Below are 24,323 nucleotides of genomic sequence, written 5' to 3' on the forward strand. Positions count from 1 at the left end.
TTTTGGCCACAGCAATCAGAGCAGATAAAGAAATAAAAGGAATCCAAATTGGAAAAGAAGTAAAACTCTCACTGTTTGCAGATGACATGATCCTCTACGTAGAAAACTCTAAAGACACCACCAGAAAATTACTAGAACTAATCAATGAATATAGTAAGGTTGCAGGATATAAAATCAACACACAGAAATCCCTTGCATTCCTATACACTAATAATGAGAAAATAGAAAGAGAAATTAAGGAAACAATTCCATTCACCATTACAACGAAAAGAATAAAATACTAAGAATATATCTACCTAAAGAAACAAGACCTATATCTATAAAACTATAAAACGCTGGTGAAAGAAATCAAAGAGGACACTAATAGATGGAGAAATATACCATGTTCATGGATCAGAAGAATCAATATAGCGAAAATAAGTATATTACCCAAAGCAATCTATAGATTCAATGCAATCCCTATCAAGCTACCAACGGTATTTTTCACAGAGCTAGAACAAGTAATTTCACAATTTGTATGGAAATACAAAAAACCTCAAATAGCCAAAGCAATCTTGAGAAAGAAGAATGGCACTGGAGGAATCAACCTGCCTGACTTCCGGCTATACTACAAAGCCTCAGTCATCAAGACAGTATGGTACTGGCACAAAGACAGAAATATAGATCAATGGAACAAAATAGAAAGCCCAGAGATAAACCCACACACCTATGGACACCTTATCTTTGACAAAGGAGGCAAGACTATACAATGGAGAAAAGACAATCTCTTTAACAAGTGGTGCTGGGAAAACTGGTCAACCACTTGTAAAAGAATTAAACTAGAACACTTTCTAACACCATACACAAAAACAAACTCAAAATGGATTAAATATCTAAATATAAGACCAGAAACTATAAAACTCCTAGGAGAACATAGGCAAAACCCTCTCCAACATACATCACAGCAGGATCCTCTATGACCCACCTCCCAGAATATTGGAAGTAAAAGCAAAAATAAACAATGGGACCTAATTAAAACTAAAAGCTTCTGCACAACAAAGGAAACTATAAGCAAGATGAAAAGACAGCCTTCAGAATGGGAGAAAATAATAGCAAATGAAGCAATTGACAAAGAATTAATCTCAAAAATATACAAGCAACTCCTACAGCTCAATTCCAGAAAAATAAACGACCCAATCAAAAAATGGGCCAAAGAACTAAACAGACATTTCTCCAAAGACACACAGGTGCTAAAAAAACACATGAAAAGATGCTCAACATCACTCATTATCAGAGAAATGCAAATCAAAACCACAATGAGGTACCATTTCATGCCAGTCAGAATGGCTACTATCCAAAAGTCTACAAGCAATAAATGCTGGAGAGAGTGTGGAGAAAAGGGAACCCTCTTACACTGTTGGTGGGAATGCAAACTAGTACAGCCACTATGGAGAACAGTGGAGATTCCTTAAAAAACTGGAATAGAACTGCCCATACAATCCATACATGACCACAGGAAAAACCATAGCCAATACAGTATACTAAAGCATATATATGGAATTTAGAAAGATGGTAATAATGTGAGAGTTGAACTGTGAAGAAAGCTGAGCGCCGAAGAATTGATGCTTTTGAACTGTGGTGTTGGAGAAGACTCTTGAGAGTCCCTTGGACTACAAGGAGATCCAACCAGTCTATTCTGAAGGAGATCAGCCCTGGGATTTCTTTGGAAGGAATGATGCTGAAGCTGAAACTCCAGTACTTTGGCCACCTCAGGTGAAGAGCTGACTCATTGGAAAAGACTCTGATGCTGGGAGGGATTGGGGGCAGGAGGAGAAGGGGATGACAGAGGATGAGATGGCTGGATGGCATCACTGACTCGATGGATGTGAGTCTCAGTGAACTCGAGGAGTTGGTGATGGACAGGGAGGCCCGGCGTGCTTCGATTCATGGGGTCGCAAAGAGTCGGACACAACTGAGTGACTGAACTGAACTGAACTGAATAGTAACCCTGTATGTGAGACAGCAAAAGAGATACAGATCTATAAAACAGTCTTTTGGACTCTGTGGGAGAGGGAGAGGGTGGGATGATTTGAGAGAATGGCATTGAAACATGTATAATATCATATGTGAAACAGATCGCCAGTCCAGGTTCAATGCATGGCACAGGATGCTCAGGGCTGGTGCACTGGGATGACCCAGAGGGATGGTATGGGGAGGGAGGTGGGAGGGAGGTTCAGGATGGGGAACATGTGTACACCCATGGTGGATTCATGTTGATGTATTGCAAAACCAATACAATATTGTAAAGTAATTAGCTTCCAATTAAAATAAATAAATTTATATTTAAAAAAAGAAGAAATGGGAATACCAGACCACCTGACCTGCCTCTTGAGAAATCTGTATGTGGGTCAGGAAGCAACAGTTAGAACTGGACATGGAACAACAGACTGGTTCTAAATACGAAAAGGAGTATGTCAAGGCTATATATTGTCACCCTGCTTATTTAACTTATATGCAGAGTACGTCATGAGAAATGCTGGGCTGGAAGAAGCACAAGCTGGAATCAAGATTGCTGAGAGAAATATCAATAACCTCAGATATGCAGATGACACCACCCTTATGGCAGAAAGTGAAGAACTAAAGAGCCTCTTGATGAAAATTAAAGAGGAGAGTGAAAAAGTTGGCTTAAAGCTCAACACTCAGAAAACGAAGATCATGGCATCTGGTCCCATCACTTCATGGCAAAAAGATGGGGAAACAGCGCAAACAGTTGCAGACTTTTGGGAGGCTCCAAAATCGCTGCAGATGGTGACTTCAGCCATGAAATTAAAAGACGCTTACTCCTTGGAAGGAAAATTATGACCAACCTAGACAGCATATTATAAAGCAGAGACATTACTTTGCCAACAAAAGCCTGTCTAGTCAAAGCTATGGTTTTTCCAGTAGTCATGTATGGATGTGAGAGTTGGACTATAAAGAAAGTTAAGAAAATAAAGTCTGTCACTGTTTGCATTGTTTCCCCATCTATTTGCCATTAAGTGATGGGACCAGATGCCATGATCTTCATTTCTTGAATACTGAGTTTTAAGCCAGCTTTTTTACTCTCCTCTCTCACCTTCATCAAGTGGCTCTTTAGTTCCTCTTCACTTTCTGCCATTAGGGTGGTGTCATCTGCCTATCTGAGGTTATCACTATTTCTTCTGGCAATCTTGATTCCAACTTGAGCTTCATCCAGCCCAGCATTTCACATGATGTACTCAGCATATAAGTCAAATAAGGAGTGTTTTGGGCCTGAGCCCTAAACCTGTCAGGTCCACACTAACCCTAGTGAGGATCAGAACTAAATGTTGATGTTCTGATGTTGGAGGACACCCAGCTGATGTTGTAGGATTTGTTGGTGTGTAAAAAAAATTCCACACATTTGGTGTCAGCAGTATTGTATTTAAGTGAGTATGTAAAGAGAAACAGAATCTTTCCCTATGCATTGATACACCAAAATATAATCATTAACCCATAAAAGAAAACATAAAAAATAAACTTCTAAGTGCTCTTCTGTTTACATTTTTTATTCCCAAAGTTATTTGAAGCCTTCTACCATCTAAGAGATATTAGCCCTATTTCTTTCACCAAGAGAAAGAAGCACCGGCAAAATGTTTTGTCAGGCCTGATTCCCTTTTCTAAAACATATGTGGGAAATTAAAATACACCCAAGAGAAGGTAAATAGTTTTTCCAACCAATGACGACAGTCAAAGCACAGGTTTCTAATTAAGTCCATATTAATTTTTTGAACAGCAGAATAAACGGACTTCCAACCCATCCATTTTCTAATTGTTCTTCTCTGTTGATGTTATTAACCAGGGTTTGGAGTTTCAACGTATTTATTGAGCTGCTTCCTTAGGGATGTTTTCAAATTCTACTTCAACTCCATTAGGGTGCCAGAGTGATGTTTAATTTATGCTCCAGGGAAGAACAATTCTTTCTCTAAACCATTAGGGTAATAATTAGGTGCTTTGACTTCTCCTAAGTGAAAAGAAACTAAAAAGCCTCTTGATGAAAGTGAAAGAGGAGAGTGAAAAAGTTGGCTTAAAGCTCAACATTCAGAAAACGAAGATCATGGTATCTGGTCCCATCACTTCATGGGAAATAGATGGGGAAACAGAGGAAACAGTGTCAGACTTTATCTTTTTGGGCTCCAAAATCACTGCAGATGGCGATTGCAGCCATGAAATTAAAAGACGCTTACTCCTTGGAAGGAAAGTTATGACCAGCCTAGATAGCATATTCAAAAGCAGAGACATTACTTTGCCAACAAAGGTCCGTCTAGTCAAGGCTATGGTTTTTCCTGTGGTCATGTATGGATGTGAGAGTTGGACTGTGAAGAAAGCTGAGCACCAAAGAATTGATGCTTTTGAACTGTGGTGTTGGAGAAGACTCTTGAGAGTCCCTTGGACTGCAAGGAGATCCAACCAGTCCATTCTTAAAAAGATCAGTCCTGGGTCTTGTTTGGAAGGAATGGTGCTAAAGCTGAAACTCCAGTACTTTGGCCACCTCATGCGAAGAGTTGACTCATTGGAAAAGACTCTGATGCTGGGAGGGATTGGGGGCAGGAGGAGAAGGGGATGACAGAGGATGAGATGGCTGGATGGCATCACCAACTCGATGGATGTGAGTTTGAATGAACTCCAGGAGTTGGTGATGGACAGGGAGGCCTGGCGTGTGGCAATTCATGGGGTCGCAAAGAGTCATACATGACTGAGCGACTGAACTGAACTGAACTGAACTGAATATATTCTAAGGGCAACTTTCTGCAAGGCACGCAAGAGAGGAGGAGGAGCCTTGTTAGTTAAAGGGAGGCTTCCAAGTTGTTGAACATTTTGTATAACAACTTTCACACCCTGTATGATGAGACATTACACAACTAACTGAGGGCAGAGAAAAAGCCAGCAGCAGTCCAGCTGTTTCAATATGTCTTACATGCTTTGCAAATTCACTTTGCAATGGTCTTCAGTTACAGGGCCATTGCCCTTTAAAATGGTTATTCCTGAGTGTTATAGCAGCCTATGGTCAAACTAAAGTCTCCCAGAAATTCTCAAGAAATTGTGTTTGGGTTGAAAGGAAGTAAAACTATGTTTGGGTTGACATTTTTGTTACCTACTTTGTATGGCACTTTTTGTTAGCAGTTAGTCTCACAAAATATTATTTATCTTAAAAAAAAATGCTTATCAGCCTTAGGAACAAGGAAATTAACACATCCTCAATCTAAAACCCTGCTAGCCTCCCTATCAAACATCATTTTCATGGGCAAAGAACTTCCAGTGGGATAAGCAGCCATCACCAGAGGGAAAAAAAAGCTCAAAAAAGATTAGTACAAGTGAAGTCTATACATTTTCAACTTACTGATGCTCTTAGTCTCTTAACCACAGTGACTGTGACTATGGGTGTTCATAATATCTCCCTCAGGGGGCCTCTAGGTAAAATCTTTACCCTTGTGAATGGCCAGACACGCCACAGCCCACCATGGTCCTCAGGAAGACAAACCAGATGTACGATGGAGAGAATGAAGTCAGCAAGGAGAAGTAAGCTCCCCACAGGAACGAGATGAACAAAATCTGAAGCAACAAAAGGAGACGTTAATTGGATCTGCCCCCATGGAAGGGCAGAAAGAAATTTAACTTCTGAAGGTGATTTTTAATTTTATCCAGATGTTTGCTTCTCTGTGGAGCTAAACTTTAGAGAACTCACTAATCTCTTATAATCATCAGAAAATATAATCCATATCATTTTATCATCTGAAAGCCCCAACATTCTAAGTTTAGACCATTCATCAAAACTCGTTCAAGGTGTCTACCCTCATAGGTGGCAGGAAAGTGAACGTGTAAATCAGGATGCAAAGCTCACCCTCCCGGCAAACAGGGATGGCAGGACCACAACAAAACATGAGTATGAAAATATAAGGAGAATGAGTCTAAGGAGAAATTTTAATGGATTTTCTTTTTTGTGTGACTATAAGAATAATAACAGTTTATAGCAGAAGATATGGAAAAAAGAAAAGATACAAAAATCACTTTTGCTTCTCCAACCCAGAGAAAATACTATTAACACAGTTTTACCCTATTTTCACTGATTCTAAGGGAAAATATATCCTTAATATTTGCAAAATATTCCAGTGAAAAGACATACCATAACACACATAATATAATGAAATGCACAAACCTTTCCCCTATATTGACTGTTGAGATGGTTTTATATTTTCCATTAAAATCAGCTGAGACACTGTGCATAAATCTTTGGGGTTCTCTGATGATCTAAATAGAATAGATTTCTGGAAGGCAAACTGTCAGGGAAAATGAGTATTCTCAAGATTCTTGGTTTATGCTGCCAAATTGATGTCAGAAAAATTATATCAATTGTACATGAGGGTGTTTGGACACTTGCAGTGTTCTTCAAGAAAAAGAAAAATTCCTTATGGATCTGACGTTTGATATGGCTTTGACAATGAAAAAAATTGTATGTACATATATCTCGCTATGTAATTTTGTTTCTGATAACTCCTGTGATTGAACACTTTTCAAGGTTTCTTGACAATTTGTATGTCTCCTTTTGTAAAATGCCTTTTGTGCCCTCTACATTTTTTTTTTTGCAAAACTTGTGTTTTCATATTCACTTGTCAAAATCTATGATATTTTGTGCACTTTGAAACACACATCCAAGACTATGACTGTCCTCCTTTGTATTTACACCTAGAGAGGTCTTCCCCACCAAAAATCAGACAAGATAGATAGGTCTGGGTTTATCATCAGAAAACATAGTTCTGTGTCTTGATGTTGAATTTCAGTATGTATGACATCAAGCAAGTAGGTTAGTTTCAAAGCTATACCCAAGTTAACCAATGTGAAACTGCTTATGTTTATACACGCAGTCCCCACATGTTATCTGCTGTGTTCTAACTACGCACATCCATCCACGGCACAGCTGGACTACAGGGATCAGCTATGGGGACAAAAATCTTGGGGAAAGATGACAAAGCAAAAAAGACAAGGTGTCAGAGAAGGACATTTCCATACTCTCTCACTTGGGTATTTATAGAAAAACGTCCGTGAAAGAAGAGCAGCAGTAGGACTTCCCTGGAGGTCAGGTGGCTAAGACTCCAACCTCCCAATGCAGGGGGCCCTGGTTTCATTCCGGGTCAGGGAACTAGATCCCGTACAATGCAACTAAGAGTTCACACACCACAGCTAAAGACCCTACACACTTCAACAAAGATCAAAGATCCTGTGTGCCCCAACCAAGACCTGCTGCAGCCAAATAAATAAATACCAAGAAAAGAAAAGCAGTGGTCACGTCACCACAAAGAAAATTCCAGATCACCCTTAAAGCCAGCCTACCTTCCAGCGGCCGTATCTGTCAGCCAAGAGGCCAAAGAGGACGCTGAACACCATGTAGCCAAAAAACACCATCTGGAGGTGGGGTGAGAAGAAGTTATCCTCTAAGCGGCATTTTTACAATATGCTAATTTACCACATTAAGCATTCATCTGTCTAAACAAAGAAGATTGGAAATGTGGGTGGGGTTGGAAGTTGAAAAATAGGCTTTCACAAAACTCTCCCTGGACTCCTTTTTAAAATGTCAGAGGCTGATGATTCCCACACCTGAAACCATTGACACCAGGTAGAAGCAGGGGTCCTAGAAAAAAAAAAAAAAAGCATCTCTTCCACAGGGAACTAATAAAAAAAATTCATATTTATACTTGAAAAACAAAAGCCATCCTTTTCTTCTGTGCGCTGTTCTCTCTAGGACATGACTGAAGGAGGGAAAAGCCAATGTTTTCAACACCACGCCTGGGACGAATGCCATACCATAACAAAATCTAATCCTCAGCAACATGACAGAAATGAGCACAATGTGACACAGTCTGCATAAATCCAAATTCATTAACTACGAAGAGCTCTTGCTCTGGAGTAATTTTCTTTCTGATAATTGGTATTCACATGGCCTTTTTGTTTTTTGAAAGATGATGATCGTTGATGGCAAGATTTTCTGCCTCTTGTTGGGGTGTTAAAATTTTCCCTCCACCCTTCTATACTCTTTGGCTGGTCTAATAATTAAATTGATTTAAGATAAACTGACACATTGAGGGGCTCCCCAGGTGGTGCTAGTGGTAAAGAACCCACTTGCCAATGCAGGAGATGTAAGAGACACAGGTTTGGTCCCTGAGTCGGAAAGATCCCCTGGAGGAGGGCATGGCAACCCATTCCAGGACTTTTTTTTCTTTTTTCCACTGCAGTATTCTTGTCTAGAGAATCCCATGGACAGAGGAGCCTGGTGGGCTATAGTCCATATGGTGGCAAAGAGCTGGACACAACTGAAGCAACTTAGCATGCAAGACAGATTGAGAGGAGAAAAGCAAGTTTAATTTTGTTCATACAAGAATCCCATAAAATATAAGACCCAAGGGCACATTGGACAGTTGAGGCTTATATGCCACTTTGAGCTGAGGAACAGGAAGGCCCCTGGGACTTCAAAGGAGAGGAGGGTCATTCATAGGACAATGAGAAGAACAGATGTCTGGTAATTAGATGTCTGTGCTGCCACATGGATAGGTCACTCAGATGAAAGTTATCTCTGGCAATAACTCTCTCTCTCTCTGAGCCAGGCTCCCTATCTAAATTCTTTTATGTAGTTAAGGGAAATGTAAAAGTTTCTCTTGAGTCTGCTTGGTCTCAAGTGTCTTCAGTTCAAAATAATCCACAGGCCAAAGCAGTATACTTTGGGGTCACATATTGTGCTCCCTTTTGGTTGTTGTTATTCAGTTGTGATGTCATGTCCACTCTTTTGCAACTTTATGGGCTGTAGCCTGCCAGGCTCCTCTGTCCTACAATTTTCCCAGACAAAAATACTCAGGTAGGTAGACATTCCCTTCTCCAGGTAATCTTCCCAACCCAGGGATCAAGCTCATGTCTTCTTCATGGGCAGGCAGATTCTATACCATCTGAGCCACTAGGGAAGCCCCCCCGCTCCCTTTTACTCTTCTTCTAATGGCCTTCCTTGTCAAATATATATCTCTTTTAATGTCAACTCTAGGTCAGCCACTTGATTTTTTTTTTTAACTCATATCAGTTTGTGAATCCCCAAATTTGGCTAAGGCTCACTTTCTCTGATTTGTGTCTCTTCCGGGCTCCTGCTAGGGTCTGGAAAATGAGCAGTTCAAGGTTATCTCCCTAGAGGAAAAGAGAAAAGGGAGAAAGGCCTCAAATGCTAGATTGGGAACCAAAACAGCAGGTGGAGAGGGATTCCGTGGCCCTCCGCCAGGGGGATGAGGAAGGGGAGCGGAAACCCCAGGTCCTCAGTTGCCTCATTCTCAGTACAGGAAGTGGGCACTCACCGTGGTCACTAGTGCCACCTGCCAGTTCTCCAGCTGCCATTCACAGCGGATGGCAGGAGACACAACCGCTATTAACATGATCTCCATGGCCTCGGCAACCTCAAAAAGAAGGAAGGAAAACCCTGTGTCAAAGTGCTAGCCTGTTGTCACTGCCTCCCATGTCTGCCTGTCATCCTTCTAGTCCTAACCTCCTCCTTCCTACCTATTATATACCCACTCAGCCCTGCTAGTTGGATAAAGAAGCACAGAACAACTTTGGCTTTCATGGATGTAACATTCATGGTTTGAACAATTTTGAGAGGATCCCTCAAGATGTATGACATGTATTCCCTTGTGATATTTCATGTTTTTGCATTTAACACAATGAGGGTGTTGTGTGGGGGCCATTTAGTTGGCAGATGACCCAAGTTATTCAGCAGCATCCACGTCAACCCAACATTGCTGTCCTATACTTGCCATCCTCGAGATCTCAGGGCATATCCTTTGCAAATGGATTGTTGAAATAGTCCCTGATTTCAAGAGGCTGCAATGGGGAGGCAAGATTCATGAAAGTTAGAAAATAAGCAATGAATACAAAACAGTAAGAGCTCATCATCGGGAAAGAATGACTGCTTAGTAAAATTAGTGTAAGATGTGTTACTAAATATTTATATTTTTATTGAAAGAAATATCTTCCTCTGTCCATATCTTGTAATTCATTCCAGGATGAGCTGATCTCCCAGGGAAAGGAAGAAGTAGATGTTAGATTATAGAAATTCAATGCAATAATGAACAAGGAAGATTCCAAAATCATTCTGAGGTTTTCTGCCTGGAGGAAGAGATGAATAATGATATGATTGACAGGGACCAAAGGACATTAAGGGAAAAAAGGGAAATTATAGGGAGGGAAAGATGCATTTGCTGGAGATACATTCTATGAATAATAACAGGATATTTGTATCGGGTGTTTATTATGGTACTTCTTGTATTTGTGTAACTCGAAGGTCTGGGATGAAACAGGCATGGCTAATGTTAGCTAATATGCGGGAATTTGAAATATATCATAATGGCTCATCTCTCTCCTTGGAGAGTATTATAGTCATGTTTAGAATTCAAATAGTTGGTATGTTTTAGTCCAAAAAGTATGTGTAAGAGGTGGCCTGATGATCTCAGAAGAAAACTTAGGTATTAAACTTACCTCCTTTGCTAATAGAGAGCAGTTGGGTAAGTATTAACCTGGACTCCACTCCTCTCAGGAGTCTTAGAAGGAAATAAGTCAATAAGGGATAAAGCTCTGTCCCACTCTGATTTAATAGCCGTATGGGAGAAGGATCAGCCAGAAGCTAGGGGCAGTCATGAAGGAGACGCACTGCAAAAGAAGATCTCAGAAGACCTTAGAGACGCCTGAGACCTAGGAGTCCTTGTCATGGACTGAGACTGTCGTGCTGCTGTTACACACACATCCCAGACACGTGGGGCCCTGAACTCCAGCTACCTTCAGTGGCACCAACAAACCTTCAGGGGTGCCAGTTACAGGGTCGGTGAATCTATAATTACAGCAGGTATCGAGGTGACAGTTATGCATAAAATGTTGAGAACCATGCATCTAATTTGACTTAGAATGATACCATAGGTTTCTCCTCTCTTTTCAGTGTTTCAATTTAAACCTTTTTAAAAAAAAATGAGTATTGACAAATGAACTTATTTACAAGACAGAAATAGACTCATGACATAGAAAATAAACTTATGGTTACCAGAAGGGAAAGGGCAGGAAAGGGATAAATTAGAAGTCTGGGATTAACAGATACACACTCCTATATCCAACTATAAATCAGCTCTAAGCACTCACCCCTGTGCTGCCCATGATCAGAAACAGGGCAATGTGGAAACGTCCAAATCCGATGGTCTCCACGGCTTCTTCCACGGTGAATGTCTTGGACTCTAACAAGGAAAAACAGAGTGAAAGGAACAGCCCCTGTGGGGAGGCAATGTGTATGGATTATCACTCACTCTGGAGGATGTTGGAAAACCAATTTGTTGCTATAAAAATAGTAAATACAGAGAAGAGAGGGAATTCAACAGTAACTTGAGGACCAGAGACTTCTATGGTCCCCTTACCTCTCGGCTGTGGCTCTGGGGTCCCTAGGTTCAGCTCCCGAAGGCTAACGATAGTGACTGGCTCTGTCTGCTTGGCTGTCATCTTTCAAACGGTTTGGATTCCCCACACAGCTGTCCTACAGGAGACAGGAGAGGGAAGATGCAGGAAACTGGGGAAGGAAGAAGGAAAGAAAGAAAATCGAGTGCATATTCTCCTCTACTCTTCACAGAAAATCAGTACAGTAGGTATTGTAATTTATCACCATTTTACAAGTGGAAAACCTGCAACATGGAGAAGTTAAATCATGGAGAAGGTTGAATGGCCAAATGGAAGAATTGAGTTCTAATGGCTAGTAATCAACCCGGAGTTGGGGCCAGGTGAGCTCTTGACAGTTTAACCAATAGTGTTCTCTGACTGGGAATGAGGGTGGGCTGTGCTAGAGAGAGATAATCACAATAGCCAATGCTTTACTGCTCCATAAATGCTATGGTTTACAGTATAATCAGGTATTACAGAGTGCTTTCTCACCTTATTTTCATTTAATTCTGACAGAAACCCATAAAGTTTCTTTTTATCCCTTCCACCTGGGGTATTTAATCCTTAAAAAAAAAAAAAAAATTAACCCTAAACATTAAAACAAGAATAAAACAAGGAAAGCTGAAATTAGTGGGGAAAAATTTTAAATAGGTTTATAATAGTAATTTCATTCTATAGCCCTGGTAGGATAAACAGACACCCTAATCTATTCTCACTAATTATACTGTTAGCAATAATGTTGGTATCATTATTTTGACACAAGTACATATTGTAGCTTAAAGCAATTATGTTACTATTATTAGGAACCAAGATTTCAGTGTAAGAGAAAGAATATACAAAAATCAAAAGTTATGTGAACACTTTACTTTCTAATTTTGAATTGGAAATATCCATGAATTCATTATGTATTATAAACACACACACACATATATATACACATATACACACATATATATACATATAAAGAAGAAAAATTGCTGCAAAGAATTAAAGCCCAAAGATATAAAAATCCATTGTTCATAGGATTACTAAAATTGTAATCTCACTGATCATCTTTGGAGAACACTAAGAAAACAACTCATTCTGAAAACTAGTAAGTATCTTGCCTTTCTTGTACAAATTGTCTGTATTTTAGAGTAACCAAACAGTCTGTGAAAGAAAAGTATTCTTTCATTTCAGCTAAAACATACAGAAAGAAGGATGGAATTAAAGTTCATGATTTTGCAACTCCTAACAAAATAAAGGATCCAGGTAATGATCATCAATGGCTGATAAACTAGGTAAAAAGCTGATAGAGAACTTTATTCAAATAGATAAGACTGATAACACCCCTGACCCCACTGACATTGGCCCTTCATGCCGCTGAAGATGATCAGAGGCAACGTGGCTCCTGATGAGAGGCACAAGGGAGGATACACAACATCAGCTGTGATGTAGTCTCCTAAGAAGAAACTGAACGTGAGTCTGATTGAGCTCCTAGCTCTACCTACCATTTTATACTTCCTGTAGCTCAGAAGTACAGGACTTCCTTGCAGCTCAAATGGTAAAGAATCTGCCTGCGATACAGGAGAGCAAAGTTTGATCCCTGGCTCGGGAAGATCCCCTGGAGAAGAGTATGGCAATCCACTCCAGGATTCTTGCCTGGAGAAGTTCATGGACAGAGGTGCCTGGCAGGCTACAGTCAATGGGGTCGCAAGGAGTCGGACACGACTGAGCGACTAACACCCACACACCATTTTATACAGAGAATGAAGAAACGATGCTAAACTACACAACGTGGATGCAAAAAGAAAAATCCAAAATGCCAGAAGTTCTACAGGTTAATGACCCAACTTCTTCAGTAAATAAATGGAAAGAAAAAAAGAGGAGAGGAGAACCTACAGACTAACAGAAAAGAGACAAACCAACCAAATAAATGAGTTAATTTGCCTGGATCTTCAGTCAAACAAATCAATTATAAAACAACAACAAGAGAATGAGATGACAAAGATGACAGAAAATCAGGGAAATTTAAGTTTGGAAGTTTGATGATATTAAAGAATTACTGAGGACATCATTAGCTGGGACAATGACATTATGGCTATGGTAGAAAAAATCCTTATATTTTAGAGATAGATGCTGAAATATTTAGATACAACAATGTTTGGGATTTGTTTTAAAATAATTCAATGGTGGGTTAGGAATAGAGTGCAGAAGGGGATGGACGTGTGGATGAAAAAAGAATGGCCTTATAGTAACAGTTATTTAAGGAGGGTAGTGGGTACACTGGGGTTTGACTGTCCTCTGCTTTTGCAGATGTGTAACATTTTTCAAAATAAATAGTTTCAAAAAGGAGGTTCCGAGATTTGTATGTAACTTTTCCAATATCAGACCACTAGTAAGTAGCAAAAGCAGAACTCAAAGATCCCCTTTTCCCAGAACATAAATAGCTGCAGAGCAGTTGCAGAGAAGCAAGTCAAGGTCATCAGTGTTTGCCAAGTGCCACCTCTGTATCTTTGCGTGGGCTCCTGTGGAGGGTTTGTAGGAGCATCGGACACATTCCCTGCCCTAAGGAGCTTTTAATCTAGCTGGGGACACCAAAGATACACATAAAAACCATACTATAAAGTAGATATTATTTGTTTCCTTAAAACTCTGTCACAGACACACAAATATTCCAGATGGAAGAGAAATCAATAATGCTCAGAAATGAGTTCACGAAATCCTCTCTCCCAAAGGAGATCGTGAAAAGTACAAAAGGCTGTTATTTTCACAGAGTGGAAAACGTAAAAATAATTGGTCTCTTGGACCGTCTGAGAGGCTGAAATTCACAAAGGTGGAATGTTCCAGAAATTCCTAATGCTCTCTTTCCAAATGTTGTCCAAATACCTTTTGGAGAGGTGTTCTTTACCTGGTAACTTTTAAAAAATTTTTTGAGAAAAAATCGCCTTTGGTTAATTATCAAAAGGACTTCAGTACACATTAAAAATTAGCTATGACTGAATATCATGTTTCCAGATGAAATGAAGTACTAACTTAACCAAAATATGACAATGAGATTATTCAGTGAGAATTAGATGGTGGTGATGGCTTTACAAACGTGTGACTATACTAAAAATCACTGCATTATATATACTCTAAAATGGTGAATTTTATTATATGTCAATTATATCCAATTTTTTTCCTCTAAAGAACAGCCATGCATATCATGACAGCGGACTTAAAAACTGAAAGTGAGTATGGCCACTAACAGTGTTAGAGTGGATCAGACAGTAAAGAATCTACCTGCAATGTGGGAGACCTGGGTTCAATCCCTGGGTTGGGATGATCCCCTGGAGGAGGGCATGGCAACCCACTCCAGTATTCTTGCCTGGAGAATCCCCATGGACAGAGGAGTCTGGCAGGCTACAATACATAGGGTTGCAAAGAGTCGGATGTGACTGAGAGACTAAGCACAGCACAGTGTTAGAGAATAAAACAATTTGGGGAAAAAATTTTTAAAAATCCCAGTAAGTTCATCTTAAGTTCAGTTACAACTAAAATGCTTAACAGTAAATTCAATCTTCAACCAACACTTAATCTCTGCCAGTCAAGTTTTATGACTTCTCATAACAATCTAAACATGTTTCACAATTTCAACAATCATAAAGGTTTACATTTTAGAAGAGTAATAAAGCAGTCTTCCAGCAAGTCTGCTCACTAAAATACTGAGTGGCAGGAGGAGAAACCCAGGAAATCTACCACTTACTACCAAGTAGATGAGTTTTATTTAACGTGTTTGTTTTAACCGATTAGGTAGCTCCATGGGTCATAAACACCCTACAAACTTCCCTTCTCTTATCAGCAAAGTGATTCATCACAGCCTGGCAAAAGCTGTCAGGTCCATGATAATTGCTTCAGAGTATCTCTTGAATTAAAGCTGATCGCGGGAAAGGAGATTCACATTTTTTATTTCATGTTTCTTTTCTTTAATGTATTCGGCTGCACCAAGTCTTAGTTGCAGCACTGGATCGTCAACCTTCACTGCGGCACTCGGGATCTTTCGTTGTGGCATGTAGGATCTAGTTCCCTGACCAGGGATCATACCCGAACCCCCTGCATTGGGAGCACAGAGCCTTGGCCACTGGATGGCCAGCAAAGTCCTCATCTATTTCTTGACTGAAGAAGAGAATCATAATATTTGCTTTCCATGATATGACAAGAACCATGCCCTCAAATTAAAACAAGTCACCATTTTCCTCTATTGAATTTGAAAAAATACAAAAGATCAATTATACCCAGTGTAGGAGCTCCCCTGGTGGTCCACTGCTTACGACTCTCTGCTTCCAATGGAGGGCGTGCAGGGTCCATCTCTGGTTGGGAACTAAGATCCCACATGCTGTGCGGTGCAACCAGAATAAACAAAAAACAACACTACCCAGGGTAAGTGAAACAGGCACTGACACTGATAGGAGAGTACACGGCTACAACCTTCCCAGAAGGCAGGTGGGCAAAGATGAAAGAATGTTGACTAAGCAGTTTCACTTCTCGGGTTCATCCTAATGAGGTAATCAAAAAGGTAGATGAAGATAGCGTGTATGAAAACGCAGCACACTGTTATTTTAACGCCGATTGTCGAGGAGTGACCAAACAAATTTTACTACAAAACACTCTTACAACAGAATGCCATTTAAAAGCTCTTAGGTGAAAGTCTATTTGGTGCTAAAAAGTATTTCCCCAAATATATGTACCTAAAGCACATATTCAATGATCCCAGTTCATAAAATTTCATTTAAATATGTACTTACATAGAAATTTCAGGAGATATGTCTGAAACTGTGTTTTGTCTTTCAACAAATATTTATTGAACACCACCATGTATCAGACAATAAAATATAGTGAAAAGGGTTCCTGTCCCCAAAGTACTTACAAACGGGGGATAAAGTCAAGTATTCAGGTGGGAGCCACGTGGCCCAGGGGTGGTAGGCAGAGGTTGCTCTGGCAACGTAAGGGAGGCCCTGCTCTGCCCAGTCCTGGGACCTAGGGCAGCCAGTCCTGAAGGACTGAGATCAGAAGGACGAGGATTTGGCCAAGAGGAAAAAGTGAGGAAAGAATTACCTGGCTGGTAGAATTTAGGGTGGCTTTTTCTTACTTCCTTTTATACTTTTCTGAATTATTTAATTTTTAGAAAGGCTATGTCTGTTACCATGAAAATTCTGGAAGAAATGAACCAATGAAGATGCACAGTTGATGTGTCATAGGGCTCCCTAAGTCACTGACCCCTGAGCCATGAGCCCCACCTGCCCTCCATCACTGTCCTTGACCTCCTGGGTCAGGATAGGCTCTTGACCTGGAAACAATCAAGTCATTGACTGGCCACAAGTCTACAAGGTGGCCGGGCACAGAAAGCCCCCATTGCTAGTGCTGGTGGTTGCACAATATTGTGTAACTAAATTATAAAACTAAATGCCACTGAACTGTTCGCTTTATAATTGCTGCAAAGGTAAATTTTATGTGTATTTTTTAGCATAATTTCAAAAATTAAAAGAACAAGAAGAGCCATTATATAGGTAATAGGTGTCTGTAGTTGATATAAACCATAAATTCAAGAAAAAGAATGTTAAGGTCCTAGTGGAATAACGAGCACATTATATAACCAGGCAATTCCCAACAGAAATTGCAAATAAAACTGGAAAATTGTTCACTTCTGTAGTAACTAACCAAGTTATAGAAATTAAAATCTTTAGGTATCCTCTGTGTGTGTGTGTGTGTGTATGTGTGTGTGCTTAGTCGCTCAGTCAGGTCTGACTCTTTGTGACTCCATGGACTGTAGCCCACCAGGCTCCTCTACCCATGGGGATTATCTGGGCAAGAATATTGTAGTGAGTTGCCATGCCCTCCTCCAGGGATCTTTCAAACCCAGGGATCGAACCCACATCTCCCACATTACAGGTGAATTCTTTACCATCTAAGCCATAAATTAAACATAGGAAGATGGAAGAAAGGAAGAAGAGAAGAGGGAGAGAGGGAAGAAGGAGAGAAGGGGAAGGAGGAAAGAAAAGGCAGGATAAAGGAGGGAAGGAAAGGGAAGGGGAAAGGGATGGAGAGAAGGAAGAAAAGGGGAGAAGAGGAATTAGAGGTGACAAGGAGGGAAGAAGGGAGAAGGAAGGGTGAGAGGAAGCAGGGAGGGAGAAAAGTAAGTCAGTAGCCATGGTGACATAGCGGCTGAAACTCTTCTGTTCCCTCGTCTGAAAATAAAAATAATACCCTCTATCTTCAGAAGCAGCCTGCTGCCCTCCCAGTGACAAGTCTTCCCTGAACCTTGCTTGTGGGCTGGCCACTGAGATACAGGTTGAGGTTGCTGGGGAAGGCTTCTGAGAAAGTCCTCTTTTGCCCCTGTCTCCTCCCTGGGTCACAGAGACATGATGGTTGGTGCTTCAGCAGCCATTATGGGTGGTGATACAAATATGAAGTTGGAAAGATGGAAACTCTCAGCTAAGTCTGAGCATAAGCTAGAAAAGAGCCTGGGACCTGACGACCATGACGCGGAGCTCTTCTACAGCTTTGAACTGTTCACCTCCAGACGTGTTTTCCCTGGGGATAAAAGAAAGCTCTCTTTTTTGTTTGTATGTCTGTGTGTTTTCTTTAGGCTAGTCAAGTGAAGCAGTGGAGTAGAGAAGGAATAAAGAAGTCTGTAACTAGCTATGATTAATTGTAAACACCAGTATACTCAGACTAGCCAGGTATGTGTGATTTTCAGCTGATAAAGTTTCTTAAGTGCATTATGAGGATTAAATGAAATGATGCTTGTGTAATATGACACAGTGCCCACCGCAACACAAGCACTCATGCTGGCACTGTTTCTCATCAAAGTACCAACAAAATTTCTAAAATTTCACCACAGTCACAAGTCAGATACACTCAGGGTAAGTTAAGCATCTACAGAGTTATCAAATATGTATTTCTCCAAAGGCAATTATTTCTAATATTCAGCCAACAAGAGAACACCTAGGACTCAAATGAAAGACTATCCAAACTGGAAGGGAGGGGTAGCTTGCTTCCTAAAATAGATTGATTGCACTTCAGGAGTCAACTTAAGTGGTGTTAGGAAGACCTCACACGTGCCATATGCCTATTGGAAAATAAGACCCAAAAAACTCCAATCAGATATTTAACACAACATCCACCCCTTTCAATCACCTTATGCTTACGAAGAGCAAAACAAAATGGATTAATTTTCACTAAAAATGATCTTGTTGTACATTGCTTTCAGTTGTAAAATCAGTGTATTTTACAGAAAGAAAGATCTTTTGAATACGGAAGAAACTAGCTGCTGCAGGGGTGAGATGCTGGACAAAAAAGCGGGCAGTCCTGTGTGACTCACTCAAAGGAGTGAAGCTGTTCAGTTTCACCGACTGTAATATCAGTCTGTCTTGAAGACGTCTTGGCTCAAATGCAAGACCAGCCCTTGAAGATGGTCAAGACTCAGATGCATTCTCTACGTCAGTGGAGGTTGCTAAAGGGTGGGGGGGGGAAAAAAAAAAATATATATATATATATATACCAACTACCTGCAACAGAAAAAGTCCTCATTCCTGCCCTGGTAAGTTATACAAGGCCTTCAACAGCAAGATTCCTTTGGTGGGGACATGCTGGTGGGGGGCGGGGGGCGCAGGGGTGTTGATAGGATATTTTTAGGATTTTGGTATTCACATTTGTGAATTATAAAGGGGCTTACACTCCAAGTCATTAAGAGGACACTCAAATATTAACTTGAAGTTAACAGATAAGGAAAGTATTCTCTGTTTTCTTGAGTTTCTGCCACAGTTTCATAAAATAAGCTTTCATAAACAGGACAAAATGCTTCAGAGATGGATATGAGTGAGAAATGTTACTGAGAGATAGAGCTTGTAATCTTAATGCTGAAATGGAACTTTGGAAGAGCTGAGTTGGCATTTTCTGTTCTTCGGCTCCCTAAGTCATTCTAAATCCCTTCTAGCCTAGAAAGAGGTTGGACAGATGGATGGATAGAGGGAGAGATGGAGTGATGGATGGAGGGACTGGTGGATGCATGGTGGATGGGCAACCTGTCAGACCAATTCAAAAGAATATGGATTAACGTGGGGGAAGACGCTCCACATCCTTCACTATCACTCCTGAAAATTTTCAGTGGAAAGTAATCATTGCCCGCCTTCAAAGAACTGACACATTAGGGATTCACTGTGAAACTCCAGGACTCAGAAGGAGTTCAGGTTTCATTAATGGACATTTTATTCTATTGCATTTTGCTGTGCTTAATTTTTTAGCCAGAGATGATTGGGCCATGTAGAGCTTTTAAAAACTGAACTTGTAACCCTGTGTATGAGACAGCAAAAGAGACACTGGTGTATAGATCAGTCTTATGGACTCTGTGGGAGAGGGAGAGGGAGAGGGTGGGGAGATTTGGGAGAATGGCATTGAAACATGTATAATATTATGTATGAAACGAGTCACCAGTCCAGGTCCGATGCAAGATACTGGATGCTTGGGGCTGGTGCACTGGGACGACCCAGAGGGAGGGTATGGGGAGGGAGGAGGGAGGAGGGTTCAGGATGGGGAGCACGAGTATACCTGTGGCGGATTCATTTTGATATTTGGCAAAACTAATACAATACTGTAAAGTTTAAAAATAAAATTAAAAAAAGAAAAAAAAACTGAACTTGTGTGTGTGTGATGTAATTTGTTTGGCAATATCATCAGTAAGAAGAGCAAAATTGTTATACTTCATCTGTATTCAGCCAAGCACTAATGGTCAAATACCCTAAGCCCCCCCAGAGCAGGAAAAAACCCAGAACTATGTTGCCCGTCAGAGTTTCTTACCTCTGTATACTTCCTGGAAAACTTTCCTGTTTCGAGCTCTTTTTCTCTACCTTACTGCACCCAAGTCTTACACAGAAGCTGGGGCCTCTTGCGGGCTTCTGGACTTCCCTTTCCAAGAAGCCCGGCTCTCAGATCTTCTCTCCTCCTTTCGGCTCAGTTCCGTGAACAGATTCTTTGAAGAACAACCCTGCATCCTGGGCTAATGAGTGACATTCAGGTCACACCCTCTTCTCAGCAGCCCTTCACCCAATCCCTTTTTAAAGAGGAAATTACATCTCTCATTGAGAAAGAGACTGCCAATCCTTGGAGGAAACTGTTATATCGATCCCAGAGAGACTGTGAATTTCTGAAAGAGCAGGGGTCCAGGCAAGGGGCAGAAGAGACAGTTTTGCTCCTTCACACCTGTTCTCACAGTCATCACTGTTTAGAATACAGGGCAAAAGACTGTGATTCACCTACGCATCACAGATTTTTAGATAGCCATTGAGAAGAGTGATGAACTGAGAACCTTGAAGCCATCTGGTGACCTTGGCAGCATGGGGACTTATGGACTTACAACTGCCACTTACACACAGCTTCAGTCTGTCCTCTCCTTCCACCGGTGCCATTGGCCGAACACCTCGTCCGTACCTGCTGCTCCATGACCGCACCTCCCTCCCCAACCCCGGGGTGGAGAGTGCTATTTACAGTTTGGCAATGAGAGGAACAACTCCATTTCCTGCCCAAGCGCACACCTGATGAAGTACCAAAGTGGGAACTCAGATACACATCTTCTGACTCCAACTATTATGCCTGGGCTCAGCCTGTTTTAATCACTAAAGTAATCCTTGTTGAGCACCTAACTGTGCCTTAAATTGTGCTGGACAAGTCGTGACACTTGAAGTGGAAGGTGACATGGACACGTCCATGAGCACCAGTCAACCCCACAGTGCAGAGAGGCCAATGGGAGCTTAAAAAAAAAAGATCTGTCCAAAAGATGATTTTGCGTTTGGTCAGATCCTCTGAAATCTGATTATGAGTTAGAGGCTATGTAAAAGTGCTCTGTAAACTATAAAGCATGACACCATTGTTAATGACACTTAACTCTACCCATAGAGTTACCATGTGCTCGGTGGTGTCTGTTTGTGACCCCGTGGACGGTAGCCCTCAAGGCTCCTCTGTCCATGGGATTCTCTAAGCAAGAATACTGGAGCAGGTTGGCATTTTCTCCAGTAGATCTTCCCAACCCAGGGGTCACATCTCCTGCATCTGCTGCATTCGCAGGTGGATTCTTTACCACTGAGTTACCTGAGAGCCCCATAGTTACCATAAAGACGGTAATGAATCTGGATAAAGGCCCTTCAGACTAGTTGACAGAACACATGTTATTCTACACCTGGCTCTCGGAAGTTTGCCAATGTGGGTGCCTAAGAAATGACTCTGGGGCCAACTGACCCAGAAAGCATCAGGACAGGCTCTCCGGCCATCTCCTTCCCTGCAAGCCATTTTCCAGAACCCGCTGAAGCCTGTGGATCCCTTTCCCCAGTTACCCCGGCATAATGCGCATTGAGAATAAACAAAATCACTGTTGAAGGTTGTCACACTTCATTCCACAGGATTTAATGATTCAGAGAGCCACACCGGGGCCAGCCCTCCCTCTCAGCAGAGAATATTATCTGTTCTTCCTCACCTGGAGTGAAAATTCATGAGAAAGTTCCTAATCCTGTAAAGTTTAGCCCCAGACAAGGAAAAGAAGGTGTTTGAGGAAGGAGGAAATGAGGAATTAAAAAAAAAAAAACATAATCCTTCCCTAGGATTTGTTTGTATAACTCTATTGTTTAGCTTTGGCCTATCATTATCAGTACTCAATTTTACAGAATAGTTTTCTTTAAAAAAAATCTTAAAGAAAGAGTGAATGCCCCAAAAGTTTAATTACATGAAAACATGAGTTTGGCACTCCCACTCCCCTCATTGCAATCATTTTAGTATTTGACAACAGGCTCCAAGTTGAAATGACTTGCCCGTGTAGTTTCTCTATGACATGGTGAAGTCATATCAAATCCCAGGGCTTACAGATAAATAATACAGGGCTTCCTGCCTCCAGTTAGTGAGAACAATCATTTCATTGATGGCCTTGCGCAGGCTGACTTTAAAGACAAGACGAAACTTCTTTCATTGGCACAGAGACTGGAACAGGAGGTGGCCAGACAGGTGGCCACAGCCTCCAGACGTGCAGCTACTCCTCAGCTGTCCCATCCAGGATTTGTTTGAAGGAGAATGGAGAGAACTTGTAACCAGCCCCGGTGTAGAACTTGTTTTGGAACTCCACCCTGTTGTTGGGGGCAAGGAGAAGGGGAATTGAACACAGAAATGAGAGGCTGGCAGCCGGAAGGGAGAAGCGGAAAGAGTGTAAAATCAAGCCCCAGGCGAGGAAGGCACCCCTGGCAGCCACCATAGGAATCCTGGGGTTTCGGGGCTTTATTTTCAAACCCTTCTCTTGCCTCCCCCTGACACCTTCTCTGCCCCCCATTTTCTCCAGGCCTTTACTAGTGACCTCAGGGACCACAGCACAACCTCCCCCAGATCCCCAACCACCAGGGAAGTCCTTTCTGGGCAGCACTGTCTGAAGAGATGGTCATGGGACAACGTACCACCATGTGGTACAGGCGGTTTGCTTCTATCCTAATATTAAACTGTGGGGCTTACCTAACTGCAGAACCACCAGAGCCTTGACTTACACTTTTATAACTTACATAACAGATACCACAAATGGTCACTTCTGTGTTATTATGTTGCAGAGTTCATTTCTTTAATGACATGGGTAAATATAATGTTATAGCCTCAGGCAGCGAAGGCTATGATTCTCTCAAATCAACAGGTGAGATGGAAAACCTTTTCTTTATGAACAGTGGCCACAGATGGAGGGAGGAAGCCTCAGTGAAGCTGAGAGTCTGGCCAGGACGTATGGGAAACCTGATGCTTCAGTAGAGAAGACATACCCAAAATTCTTGGCTGAAAAGTGACCCGGGAGAGAAACAGAAGCCTAAGCAAATGTTTGCATATTCATCAGTCCAGTGATGGCCAATTGCCTCTGGACACATCTATGCATGTCAAGGGCCTCCAGTGAGAGCCCTCCTCCTGGGGGGTACCCTCCTTGAGTTTCCCTTTTCCAAGAACTATTTGCCTGTTCTGTTGGTATAATTCCCACACTCAGCAACAAGGGCCAGAGAGCCCAGAATTGCTCAGCATCTCCCTCTGTGAGCCTTTCCAATCCGTCATCTTACCAACAGTTGGGGTGTCCCTTATGAAGCCAATTATAATAACAAATGAACATTTAAAAGGAGTGAATGGGAACTAACGTGTCTTCTAGAGCAGTCACTGTGTGTGTGTATATATAAGACATCATTTGGTATTACACCAAGAAGGGACTAAATTAAGGTTCCGAAAAGGCGCAGGAGTTGCTAATGTCACACAACAGGTCAGGATTTGAACCCAGTCAGCTAGCCCTCCCTCCCATCCACCCTCTTTCCCGAGTGAGCGTCTACTCTACAAGCAGGTCATACCAGTGCAGCCTCAGGGCATGCAGGAAAGCAGAGAGGCCCTCCATGATCAGAAGGATGGCTACCGTCAGAACAGCGAACACGGCAAAAATGATGAAGACCCCAACGAGTCCTCCCCAGCCTCGCGTGCGAAGGCCAATGTGCATCACCATTGTCCAGAGCACTTCAGACAGTTCTGCCAGACACAAGAGAAACACTCTCAACCACGTGGTTTACTGGGCAAATGCAGATTACTCTCATACAGTAATCCTGGATCTGTACACCCTACAATTCGGCAACTCCGCTCCCAAGTGGAGAACGTGGGCATCTACACCCTAGGTTACCTGCCTACGGTCATCTACAGCAGTTTTGGAGGAGTTTCCATCAAGAGGACAAGTGTATGATGGCACATTATTCACCAGTGAAGGTGAGCAAACCATAGCTACTGGCAGCAACATGAAGGAACATCTTATGCCAAAGAAGCGAAACACAAAAGAATACGTGTAATACGAT

At 41.6% G+C, this 24,323-nt stretch overlaps 2 protein-coding genes across 7 annotated transcripts in view; both read right to left on the reverse strand.

Moving 5' to 3' along the window:
* SVOPL (SVOP like) overlaps window positions 1-21,744 on the reverse strand; it is a 106,943-nt gene extending 85,199 nt beyond the window's left edge. For 2 of the 3 annotated variants that reach the window (XM_070788221.1, XM_070788220.1), the window contains exons 1-7: window positions 20,293-21,744; window positions 18,818-18,949; window positions 11,460-11,575; window positions 11,191-11,282; window positions 9,363-9,461; window positions 7,366-7,437; window positions 5,465-5,589 (exon numbers count right to left, since the gene is read on the reverse strand). In XM_070788221.1, the coding sequence (XP_070644322.1) occupies window positions 5,465-5,589; window positions 7,366-7,437; window positions 9,363-9,461; window positions 11,191-11,282; window positions 11,460-11,541 (470 nt within the window). In that variant the 5' untranslated portion in view covers window positions 11,542-11,575; window positions 18,818-18,949; window positions 20,293-21,744. The remainder of the gene's footprint in view (window positions 1-5,464; window positions 5,590-7,365; window positions 7,438-9,362; window positions 9,462-11,190; window positions 11,283-11,459; window positions 11,576-18,817; window positions 18,950-20,292) is intronic. The other variant, XM_019959155.2, reaches the window with a different exon arrangement.
* Window positions 21,745-21,859: 115 nt separating this feature from the next.
* ATP6V0A4 (ATPase H+ transporting V0 subunit a4) overlaps window positions 21,860-24,323 on the reverse strand; it is a 71,048-nt gene continuing 68,584 nt past the window's right edge. For all 4 annotated transcript variants that reach the window (XM_070788219.1, XM_019959156.2, XM_019959157.2 and 1 more), the window contains 2 exons: window positions 23,835-24,006; window positions 21,860-22,601 (listed from right to left, as the gene is read on the reverse strand). In XM_070788219.1, the coding sequence (XP_070644320.1) occupies window positions 22,508-22,601; window positions 23,835-24,006 (266 nt within the window). In that variant the 3' untranslated portion in view covers window positions 21,860-22,507. The remainder of the gene's footprint in view (window positions 22,602-23,834; window positions 24,007-24,323) is intronic.

Source organism: Bos indicus, chromosome 4, assembly GCF_029378745.1.
Source record: "Bos indicus isolate NIAB-ARS_2022 breed Sahiwal x Tharparkar chromosome 4, NIAB-ARS_B.indTharparkar_mat_pri_1.0, whole genome shotgun sequence".
NCBI lineage: Eukaryota > Metazoa > Chordata > Mammalia > Artiodactyla > Bovidae > Bos > Bos indicus.